The sequence below is a fragment of the Carex rostrata genome, chromosome 23 (assembly GCF_964058835.1).
Source record: "Carex rostrata chromosome 23, lpCarRost1.2, whole genome shotgun sequence".
In the NCBI taxonomy this organism is placed as follows: Eukaryota; Viridiplantae; Streptophyta; class Magnoliopsida; order Poales; family Cyperaceae; genus Carex; species Carex rostrata.
The window spans coordinates 2,759,932-2,772,601 of NC_135940.1; the positions used below are offsets into that span (position 1 = coordinate 2,759,932).

Here is a 12,670-nt window from a genome sequence, read left to right on the forward strand (position 1 = left end):
TTATTATAGTCTTACAACTAGAACGAGAGCAATTGTACTAAAACCCAAAGTTCAAGGTTGTAATAGTACTAAAAATAAAGGACAAATCTGAAAGATTACTCTTAAACACTTACCTACTTATTTGTAGGGGTGCAAACGGGTTAGATATTATCCGATTGTATCCGCATCCGTATCCGAAAATTAGATACGGATATCCAATATTCGAATATCCGTGCGGATACGGATACGGATATGATTTTGAATTTCAATTATCCGTATCCGAATAGTAGATATATATCATATAATGTACCATAAATTATGAAAATAATTATGTATATATCTACGGATATCCGCTATCCGTATGTATCCGTCTAATATCTGATCCGTATCCATATCCGGAAATTAAAAGCGGATACGGATATGGTTTCACCACTATCCGATCCGTATCCGATCCGTTTTCACCCCTACTTATTTGGCAACAAACAAACTTTTTATTTTGTTCTCTTTAGACAGACATGGGTGTTTGTTCCAGCAAACAAGAGCTCTTTTCAAGTGTCTCATCTGAAAATGAGAATACAAGAAACAAAATTTTAAAAGGAAAAGGAGGAGGAGATGCCATCACTGGTACAAATGGAGTGCCACGTGTCATGCTTACAGGATCATGTAGGTATGGTTCTATGTTTACTCAACAAGGCAGGAAGGGTGTGAACCAAGACACCATGACCATTTGGGAGGTAAGGTGCATGCAATTTCAAATTTCATAGAAAATAATTTTTTTTGTTTTTGTATTTTGAGGAATAGTCATAGTTTTTGTGTCTTCTTTTAGATACTCAATCAAGAGTAAAACCGATGCAATTTGTCGCATAACACAATTTTAATTAGAATCCAAAACTCCTAGCAAAATTTAACTAGTTAATTTAGATGATCTGGATAAACTGAGGTAGCTTGTTATTAGTACAGTCATCCAGTTAAGTCTTTTGATGATCTGGATGAACCGAGGTAGCTTCTTATTAGTACAGTCATCCAGCACCACTGCTTCTGTAAGATTTTTTTTTTTTTAATTTTGTAATGAAACTGGTGGGTATCCCCCACATTTGTCAAAAAAAGAAAAATTAGAACCCAAAACAGATAATTACCAAGGTCAAAAGTCAAAACATAATATATTTGATATGTAGCATTATGAATAACTCGTACTATGAATGATATTATGATAATTGTATTTTGTAGCATATCAATAACTCTGTTGTTAAACAACATTTACCAGTTCTCACCGTCTATCACTTAAGATGATAGGATTTCTGTGAAGAGAAGGGCCAGATCTTCTGTGGTGTCTTTGATGGGCACGGTCCATACGGCCATAAGGTGGCTCGTTATGTGCGTGATGCATTACCAGCAAAACTATGCTCTATATTAGACTCAACACATCGAAGCAATGATTCTAATGATGTCGGGACAAACCTAGATTCATTTGATAATTCTGGTGACAAAAGCGAGGGCGACATTTCTCTGTGGAAGAACAGTTTTATTAAGGCTTTTGAGGATTTGGACCAAGATTTGAAGCATCAAACTAGTATAGATTGCATTTGTAGTGGCACCACCGCAGTTTCTATCATAAAAGTGGTAAATTGCAAAATAATCCGAAGAAAATTAAACTTTCAAATGTGCAGTCTCTAGAATAATTTATGTAATTCAATCCATTTACTTTTAGGTTGATGCTATTGGGGTTAACAATAGTTTATGTAATTTAATGCATTCTCTTTCATTTTTGACCCCTAGAGGGAGAACTTGATAGTTGCCAACCTTGGAGATTCACGCGCTGTTCTCTGCACACGAGATGGTACGAAACGGCTCGTACCAACCCAGCTCACTACAGACCATAAGCCGGATGTCGAGAGTAAGACTTCATATATTTTTTATAAACTTTATGAAGGCCTATGCGGGTCCCTTTACTGGTTGGTACAAAGAGCCTACATAAACAAAAAGGAAAACCATGAAAAGTTAATTTGATTTGAAATAGTATTACATGGTATATATGACACATCGGTGAAAATTAGTATAATTAAGAATGGTACCAATTACAATTCAGTGTTACATTTTTTTCTTTTTTGTAACAATAACTCCACTCTCTAGTAATGCAACTTTAGACTTAATTTAATTGTAACCTGCGTATAGAACTGACATGAGTATTTTTTTTTCATTTCATTTTTCTATTCTTTGATTGATGTACTGATAATATATAATTTTGGTATGTAGTTGAGGCTGAAAGGATAAAAAGTTGCAAGGGAAGAGCTTTTGCACTAGAAGAGGAGCCTGATGTGCATCGGCTGTGGTTACCAGATGAAGACTCACCAGGTCTTGCCATGTCAAGAGCTTTTGGCGATTTTTGCCTCAAGGATTTTGGGCTTATTGCAACTCCTGAGGTTTATCATACAGTACTGTCTGACAAGGATGAGTTTCTGGTACTTGCTACTGATGGAGTAAGTCACACAGAGAATTGTTTTTTGAGTGAGGCTATGGTACTTCGCAAAGCATGGATCAGTCCATACTATGGATTCATATCTATGTTTTTGAAGTTCAAACAGTCGATCTAAACCTTCAACATGATCTCTATATGAAAATGTAGTTGAAGACCAGATTTTAATTTTTTTTTTTTTTAAGATACTTTGAATATCACCACTGATGGTTCAGATTTTTTAAATTAGGTGATTTTCTACTTATTTTTAAAAATAGTAAAAAGGTTCTAGAAAAATGTAAAATTTGATCTTTAGGTACATTTTCATATGAAGATCATGTTGAACCATTCGGATTGACTGTTTGGACCTTCAAAACGAAAATATAGATTTATAGTATGGAACTTTGCAAAGTACCATAGCCTCACTCAGTCACTCTTGTTATTTTTTTTTTTCAGAAAGTTAAGCTGAAAATGGAAATGGAAACCTTTCTGCTTTGCATTGCTAAAACTTGTTTACAAACTGGTTTTGGTCCTGAAATTTGGAAAATCAGTCAGTTTTGGTACTATACCATTGAAAGCATCAATAATTAACAAATTTTCGCCTCAATCGGTGCTGAGTCTACCTGGTACTGTACCAACTTCTGAAATTGTAAATTTCTCAATCCTTTGACCAAGCATGAATTATTGAACTAATTTACCTGGAAATTGAGAACACCTTATGAATTATATGCAATTGATACTGTGAATTGAGCTGGAAATATATTCTTACACTAAATTACCTGGAAATCTGGTACTGGCACAATTGCATATCCCATGTATGAGCTAAACATGAAACCGGTTATGCACTAGTTAACCGTTGTTAATCCTTTGTAGATATGGGATGTGTTATCAAATGAACAAGTTGTCAAGACTGTCTCATCGACTAAAAAACCATCCGATGCGGCGAAGAAGCTAGTGCACCGAGCTGTAAGGGCCTGGAAACGCAATCACCCGACCTCCAAAATTGACGATTGCGCAGTCATATGCATTTTTATCAAAGCACTTCCTTCTACCGATTCAAGTGCAGTATCTCATGGCAGATCTTTCACAACAAGTAATGCAACTGCAGAGGAGGGAGATAACAATAATGGCCAGAAAGAAGAATACAGTGCTTTAGATGGTTTTAGCCGTGCAAACTCGGTTTTGAAATTGCCGCGGGTTTTGAGTTCATTGAGCTGGCGCAAGAGATCATTTAAAATAATTGAGGATGACAATTAATTGATTTGTTGTTTGCTGTTTGGTGTTTAAACTTTTCCACAAATGAAATGTTTTTTTTTCTAATTTTTTGTCTAGTTTGAATGCTTCATCTAGACCTGTTATTGATTTGCATTTAATTCAATTTTTTCTTTCAACAACTGAAATCTATTGGGCAGAGATGATCCTTTTTTGTAATAAGATTTGGGCTATGCATTACTGTGGAATAACTTATTTTAATAATTTTTTTTTTACCAATTTGCATCTTGTAGAGATCTTGTATGTTGCAATTTGTGAAATTATGGACAATCTTTCTTGAACAAGGATACCAATTTTAGTAAAAAAAATGCTTTTCTGTTCACGTAATGTGCTCTTATATCTCTCTTCAGTTTTCTCCAGTCATACTTAAGTTTCTTGACTAGATACATCAAGCGATGTTAAAAGTCATGTCGTTGCCGTGACAAAACACTTTAAAAATCGGCATGGTTCAGTCACGACACTGCACGATATGCGTGTCGTGATCATTTGTTTTTGCAAAAATAGCTCAGCACAATACGACATGAGTTCGATCTAATACTAACAGAAGACACGGCACGCGCACGGTACATAACTAGCTAGTAATGGCAGGATACATATATACAACCAGAAAGCAATTTGCTTGCGAGCAGATAGGAGTATTAATTTACCCGGTCCGGATTTGAATATGGGCCCAAGAAGCAAAGACTTTGCTGCAAAGTGTATTTATTAAAATTTTACAATTTGTATCCTTAAAAAACAGACATTTTTATTAATATTTAACTTTAATATAAATTATCAAATCTGTCCCCATATTCTAGTCTTTATTAAAAATATTCAAACCGACCACTAGGTGGCCGGTTGGGAAAATTTCTTTTTATTTAACATTATAAATATTTTGTTTCACTCTCCTCCCTCTCAAATTCACCATAATTGAAAGAGAGAAAGAAAGGAAGAGAAAGAGAGAAAAAAGACGATTTTGGAGATGAAAAGAGTGATTTTCGGGCGATTACATGTTTATTTTTTAATTAATTATTTATTTGTACTTTATTTTGTTTAAAAAAACGTTTTAATTGTTAGAAATTGTTACAATCTGCTCAAGACAAATTTTTTTTTGAGGATTAGTGGAAAATGTTCCACTAAGATAGATTGATACTAAGAAAACCGTACATTGTAGATACACGGATCAAGTGATCCATGTAGCCGTAAAATTACTTACAACCACCTTCAACTATTATATAGCCCAGATAATAAAATTAAAAAAGCTCCCAAAATGTCCATGCCTCTCCTCGCGCTCTTACATCTAACTAAATAATAGCCAATTATGTATGTCCGTTGATGTCTCATTAATCAGGATATCCTCTGTCTTTCTTTTTTGGGTGAAGGTCCTTCTGTTCCTTTCCTTCCATAGAGCCCATGAGCCTGCTGCCCATGTTACGTCCCATCTTTTTTTGCTCTGACCCGTCAAGTGGAATCTTCCATCCCACCAGTTATCCGTGTGACAGGTACCCACTGTTATCGGTAGGTTTTGTTGTACGCATAAACCCCTCCAGAACTTCTCTGCATATGGACATGTTCTCATTAAGTGATCTGACGTCTCACTCAGCCCATTATTGCACAATACGCATCCCTGTGTTACCGTGCATCCCCTTATGGCAAGAACCTCCTGAGTTAGGATTTTGTCATTCATGAGCAGCCATAGAAAAACACGAACTTTCATTGGCACCTTCATTTTCCCGAGTACCCGATGAATATCGAGATCAGTGGACTCTCAAATCAGACCACCACTGAAGTGCAAACGCTTCTTGGTCATTTGTATATGGAACTTAGACCTCCCATGATTGGCCCGTACATCCGATGGCCACGCTCCCAACAACTCATTAATGTGTGCATCAATCAATTTGTTGCTACTGGGGTCAGATACGCCACCTACAGGTATGCCTCCGAATAGGCAAATCCCATATAACACTCACATCTTGTAGTGTGACTGTCAATTATGTTATATGTAAAATGTAAAATCAATCAAATACACACTAAAGATAACTAATTTTAACCATTTTTTAACGGTCTACCATAAATAAAGGTCCTTTTTTTTTTTTCTTTTCCAAATTTATAATCCGTTCCATGGTCAACATCAACTTTCCCAAAATCAACCTCTTAGTGATTTAACGAGCCCGAAATTACCGTGGAATTTACGGGCAACCGAAGTGCGACCAGATGAGACCCACAAAGCCGGGCCATATCTCTCTGCTTTTGGCAGAAGTGGGGTCACTCGTCAGTGTTACTCTTCATGCATGTTGAAATGCACCATCATTTGTTAACACCACATCAATTTCAGGCTCATTTACCACATGTGAAAAAAAAAAAAAACTATCCGTTTTACTCTGCACAATTTTTTACAATGGGTATGGTTTTACCACACACATTTTGCCATGTTTTCACACTAATACATCAAATTCAAACTCCAAAAATAGCCCAAAATTTTCCCCATCCTCCTCTCCGCTCTCCCGCTCAATTTCCAAGATGCACTCGCCATAGGCCTTCTCAACAAAATAATTTTTAACTAAAAAAATTTCAAAGAAGGAGAAGGGAGAATTAAAGAAGAGAAGAATGTCATTGAAGAACTCATCGGGCTTCAACCCAGCAGCTGTGAAGCCGTTCACGGCAGCGTGCTACGACAACAACCTGGTGAACTCACAAGGCATCTTTCTTGGGGACGTCCCAATCCGCTTTGCTCTGCCACTGCTCCTCCTTGAGCTCTCCATTATTTTCATATTGAGTTCCACTTCTGATTGTTTGCTCAGACGCCTCGGTGTGCCCCGTGTTGTCACCCAACTCCTGGTACCCAATTATTTAAGCTCATGTATTAACCATCATCTCAAGATATGTTTATTGGACTCTATGTATCAACCATGGGAAATTGTCAAGGGATTTGTGCAAATAGGTGGGTGTGCTTGGGCCCACCTATAATTTCATAAACTATCAAAATGAACTAGTTGACAATAAAATATATATATACATATACATATATATATATATAGAGAGAGAGAGAGATGGACTATGGTGCATTGCAATGCATGGAGGGGTTTGTGCATTGGACCATAAATCTAAAATTCAAAATCCAAATGACCGATCCAAACCGTTTTCATCTTGTTCTCCATATTAATATGTGCTTGGAGACCAAATTTTACATTTTTCTGAATTTTTTTACTATTTATTAAGTATTTTACAAAATTGTTGATCTAACGGTGGCTTAACAAAACAGTAAAATTAGCAGCCACCGTTGGATCAACAATTTTGTAAAATACTTAATAAATAGTAAAAAAATTCAGAAAAATGTAAAATTTGGTCTCCAAGCAAATATTAATATGGAGAACAAAATAAACGATTTGGATCGGCCATTTGGATTTTGAATTTTAGATTTATGGTTCAATGCACAAACCCCTCCATGCATTGCAATGCACCATAGCCCATCTCTCTCTATATATAATAAAGAAAATTAACCTTATTTTTCAAGCTCATATGATGCACTTGGAGCTTATCGGCAAAAATTATCAGTTTAGATAGTCCTTTGAGGCTTCAGTAGAAACTAGATCAATGTGTTATTGGGTCAAATGAAGTTCCCATTGAAGTTCAATACGAATCTTTGGGCACTCACGAAATTTATGGGCATTATCGAATAATAGGAAGTGCCTATATATATAGGCTCAACTTGTGTGTATATACCATTGTATACATATATATGACAATAATATGTGTGTATACATGTTTGTGTGTAGGTGGGTATAATGCTGGGGCCATCGGCGCTGGGGCAGAAATTAAAGTTTCGTATTTTAATGTTTCCTGAGCGCGGCATGTACCTCCTTGAGAACATCTCGCTCATTGCCTTAATCCTCTTCCTCTTCTCCATAAGCGTCAGGACTGATCTCAGCCTTCTACGCCGGCCGGCGCGTGGCGCTGTTGCTGTCGGTTTTTCCGGTGCAGTGCTCCCCTTGACCCTTGCTCTGATGCTCTTCTACACCAAGCGCAACTCCTTTCCAGTCGATTTGCAACGAACGACTCTTGTTGCTGAGTTAGTTATACGGCTTTCGCTGTCGTCCTTTCCTGTCATAGCTGATGCCTTGGCTGAGCTGGACTTGCTCAGCTCTGACCTAGGCCGCATTGCTGTGTCTGCCTCTCTTGTCACTGATGTCTGTAGTTGGGTCTTGAAGGTAACTTCACTTGTAATGCTATAGTTAGGTGTACTAACTGTACAAATATACTTTACGGTGTGACATGTAACTGGTCTCATATCATGTTAACAGATCCTATTTTTTGCGGCTATCCTCTTTGCCAGGGCAAAGAGCCCAGCAGCTGCACTGGAGATTGTTGCATCGTTTATCGCATTTGTCGTTGTGTTATTTTTTGTTGTACGCCCAACTGTTGTGTGGATCATCCAGAAAAAGACGCCTTCTGGGGAGCTTCTTGGAGAGGGGTAACATTTTACCAACCTTAACTTTCTCTCTCTCTGTCCTTTCAGATTTACATTGGAAAAAAGAGCAAAAAAAGGTGAAAACAAGAAATAATTGCTTTGTTTTAACTTCTAATTTTGTTGTTATAGGTTTTTTGTAGGGTTGGTGATCATTGCTCTGCTATCTGCACTAACAACTGAGGTGCTCGGGTTCAAGTATATGTTGGGCCCAGTTATACTGGGGCTGGTCCTGCCAGGTGGCATGCCACTTGGAATAACCTTGACTGAGCATTTGGATTCATTCTTTACCTCCATGTTTTTACCTGTTTATGTCGTTTTGGCCGGGTATAGGACCGATATAATGGAGCTCCACCATACGAGCAGGTGAGTTGTCATATTTTTCAAGTTGCCCATTAATATTTACTACATAAATAAATATTTACTACTATTATACCAGGTGTTACATGATGGTAGCTAAATCCTTATATCCGAAGCATAGTTTGAACCTCTAATTGTACGAATTCAGATGTAGTGCAATACCTGACTGAGTAGAATGAGATCTGAGTCATCCATTTCAATCTAGCACAAATCTCAAAATGGACTCCCCTTATATTCTAAATAGGCACCGAATTGATTTTGGCTCGGCTGGGAGTATTCTACTCCCTGAGATACCTGAGGGGATATGGACTCTAATTGTACAGTACCTGTTAACTGATGATTGATGAAGTACCAGTACAATAGAAACAAAAATATTTGATTTCTGAGTGCATGAAGAATATAACGTATATAAGTATTACAGGTGGGGTGTGCTTGAGCTAATTGCAGTGGTGTGCTTTGTGGGGAAGTTGGTGGGGTCCATGGTAGCTGGTCTATGCTACAAGATGACGATCCGGGATGCATTCTGTCTTGGGCTCATGTTAAATATCAGAGGTGTCATTGAAATTGCTTTCATCAACAATTGGGGGGATTCTCAGGTATAGTGTTGATCATGTCTGGCAAAGCATTTTATTTAATTTTCCTTTTATTTTTCTTTCTTTCTTTATTTAGGACTGTTATATGTAGATAAAAATTTAGCAGGTTATATGAGATACAAATGCATTACCAAGTGTCGATGTTCCCTTCATTTTTAATTGGTTACTTTGTGGCATGTGCCAACGTTTCTTTATACCTGGTTTACGAGAAATGAAAGATGAGGAATATAATGCAAATATCAAATATTTGAAATATTACGGTCCTAGTAGCACAAAAAAATGATAGGTTAGGGATGAGATCAAATGTTTCTTGTACAAGTAACTTTTCTCACTATCCTTGTATAAGTTCCAATTATTCGCATTATTATCTGCTCCATTTGCTTTATTATGTAACCATAAAAAATCATTTGCAACATAATTGCAGAAAGCGACAGCACAACACTTCTCGATTTTAATCCTCTCAGTTCTGATAATCACTGCTGTGACAACACCGCTCATTAAGTGCATCTACCACCCATCGGCTCGCATTGTGGCCACAAAGCGCCGCACAGTGGAGCAAGCAAAGCACAACTCAGAATTTCGTATGCTTGCCTGCTTGCACACTGAAGAGCACGTGGCTCCCGTCCTTGATCTGCTCGAGGCTACCAGTCCTAGCCCCACCAAACCGATCGGACTTACTGTGCTCCACTTGTCAGACTTGTCTGGCCGTGCCTCCTCGTATCTTCGCACGTACAAGCGGCGTCGTGGCCGTGGTACCACCAATTCTGCCGACAGGATTGTTAATGCCTTTTGGTACTTTGAACAGAACAGCAGTTATGAGTCGGGGTCGCTATCGATCCGACCGTTCATATCCTCGTGCCCATATAGCACCATGCATAATGATATCTGCTCTCTTGCGCTTAGCTGCAAGTGCCGACTTATTGTTTTGCCGTTTCATAAACAATCAGATGGAGCCAGGTATTATAAGTTCCATTTTGGTCGTTAGCTAAGATGCAGAGGCTCTATTAATGTGCTATTACTGATTGATATTGTCGATCTTTTGGAAACATCTGCGCTTGTAATTAGTATTAAACAGATAACAAGATCCGAAGAATTTGATATGCACCCCTGAAATTGAAAGAGATGTGCTTAGCACATAACACAACAAAAAAGAAACTAATAAGAATCTATTCAGGTTATAACTGTCACTGTAATCAGGTGAAATACAATAATTAAAGTTTACTCGAAAATTACGCATGATATATCTTTTTCTTTGAGAGAACATATATGATGTATCAGTTCCTGTACCAGATAGTTTGAAACAAATCCAGTTAAAACATGCCTTGAATATTTTTTTTTTGAGGAAATAGGCAAATTACCTACTAATTTTATATTAAATAAATAAAAAGATACGTACAGATGCATTGAAAAGCACTAATTAATTAACACATGTGAATTATACTAGGGAGACTTCGAAACAATCATTTCAGACTGTAAACCGCATGGTGCTAGACATTGCGCCATGCTCAGTTGCCATTCTAGTTGATCGCTCGGTTCCGGCGGGCTCCACATATGCGCACACCACCAGCCTCTTCCAGCGCATTGGAGTCTACTTCCTCGGTGGGCCTGATGATCGTGATGCGCTGGCAATGGGGTCCCGCATGGGCCTGACCGGCAACTCACAACTCACTGTGGTACAAATCCTTCTCCGCTCAGATGAGGACATAAACAGACGGGACCAGCAGGATGAGCATTTCATAGAGGGAGTGAAGAAGCAGCACGCTAGCAATGATCGCGCTGTGTTTATGGAGAAATTTGTGGATGACGCAGAGGGGACATCTGCTATTGTCAGGTTAGATATAATGATGTTTTTTTGGATGATAAGATGGGCTTCAAACCCTAACTTAAATTTGATTGAACAAAAACAAGAAAGTACGAGCAATTTAAATGAAAATTGAACAAAAGTGCTCAAAGCAGCTTGAGCAAAAACCAGCAAGACAAACAAATGGAGCCAGCAATTATTCGTAACGCTCTCTCCAAAGAATGGAGAAAAGGATTATTCTGGTTTTATTTATTTGATTAGTTCATTTGATATTACAATATTATACGCAGGGGCAAAAGAAGGCAGAGGGAAAGGGTGTTAAGCACCTCCCTACAAATTGAACTTTTACATTTTTATCCTTTAAATTATTTAATTTTTGGAAATATTATTTCTAGTAGCTCCCTCATAATATGTAATTACATGCAACTTATTCATCCAGCCCTTCTAATCTCAATTTTGTGGTTCCGCCACTGATTATACGATCATGATTTTATATGTAGGCCCAACAGCATAAAGTGCATCAAGATTTAGTGAAATGGAATCACTTGAACAGACCAATCCTTTTATTTAAATTTAACACTTTGAATTGATGGATACAAAGTTTGATTTTTAATTTTAACCTCTTGATGCGCTGATATTGTGTCAATTGTCCTACAGACCCATTAAAACTTTAAAAAACAAGAATAAAAATGATGAATATGAATTGAACGAATGTCTCTGGTGATGATACCATGCCAACCAATCAATGCCCATAATAAAAGCTTGAGCTATAGCAGCAACTGTAGTATCTATTTTTTATTTTTGTTTACTTTGACCAAGCTCGATGAGCGAGAAGTACGACTTGGTAATAGTCGGGAGGAGGAAGCGTCTGGAGCGGTCGCCACTGACGAGCGGCTTGGACGAGTGGGGCGAGTGCACAGAGCTAGGGGTTCTGGGCGACATGCTAGTGACACAGGACGGCGAGAAGGTGTCGATCATGGTGGTGCAGCAGCACGTGTGGATTGGCTCCGATGAAACAGCCGTGGAGGTGCCAGAAAATGTCACCGATGGTGCAGCAGAACCGACGAACCAGGAAGGATCGAATGATTATCTCATCCCTCGTGGTAGCATCTAAATTTGTTTGCTGCTTTAAAGTATGTTTTGTGTGTGCATGTGTGTGTTTTTAATAATGTTTAGTGAGAGGTGAGAAGCAGTCTTTGGTCTAGTGTGAAAGGCAATGTCTTCCGTGTGAGAGATTGAAGGTTAATTTGTAATCTGGATTATGGAGTTTTTTGTGAATATCAAATAGTTGAATAGCTTAATATCTATCCTTTACTAAAAAATGGTTAGTGACTAGTGAGGTTGTGTTTAGGATTTTTGGGCTTACTAAAAGCAATTTATATATGGCAAGAGATCCTTTCTTCTTGTTTGGAAAGGTTTTTCCTGCTTTATTAGTGAGAGATTGGCATTTGTATTTTGTATTTTCTTTTTCTTTTTCCCTCTGCTTATAGCCATAGGTGAAATATTTGGTATTCTATGGAAGATCTGCTTATATGTAATTCTGAATTGTGTAAGAAGCACATTTAATTTCAGTAGGATTTTGGAATTATTTCCGGATTTTATGAAGACTTCTTATGTTTTTTTTTTTTCTCTGTAAAGGAAATTTTAATAAATTGTAGGAATATACTTCTTTCCTAGAGAAAATAGTTCGACAAATATTTGCGTCCAACTTTTTATTTGGTAAAATTTGAAGAAATTTAATTATTGAGGCACTGATGAAACTCCCTCAA

General features: G+C 37.6%; 2 protein-coding genes across 2 annotated transcripts; both read left to right on the top strand.

The window, feature by feature from the left end:
• Nucleotides 1-452: 452 nt before the first annotated feature.
• LOC144574527 (putative protein phosphatase 2C 73) lies at nt 453-3,825 on the top strand. The gene is made up of 5 exons (XM_078324486.1): nt 453-713; nt 1,273-1,599; nt 1,756-1,873; nt 2,233-2,456; nt 3,305-3,825. The coding sequence occupies exons 1-5, from the start codon at nt 495-497 to the stop codon at nt 3,686-3,688; spliced, it is 1,272 nt and encodes a 423-aa protein (XP_078180612.1). The 5' UTR covers nt 453-494; the 3' UTR covers nt 3,689-3,825.
• A 2,325-nt stretch (nt 3,826-6,150) lies between these two features.
• Nucleotides 6,151-12,415, top strand: LOC144574525 (cation/H(+) antiporter 15-like). Its single transcript, XM_078324484.1, has 8 exons — nt 6,151-6,520; nt 7,459-7,890; nt 7,984-8,153; nt 8,280-8,513; nt 8,929-9,103; nt 9,525-10,057; nt 10,545-10,931; nt 11,721-12,415. Exons 1-8 carry the CDS (start codon nt 6,290-6,292, stop codon nt 12,013-12,015), a joined length of 2,457 nt encoding a protein of 818 aa, XP_078180610.1. The 5' UTR covers nt 6,151-6,289; the 3' UTR covers nt 12,016-12,415.
• The last annotated feature ends 255 nt before the right edge of the window (nt 12,416-12,670 follow it).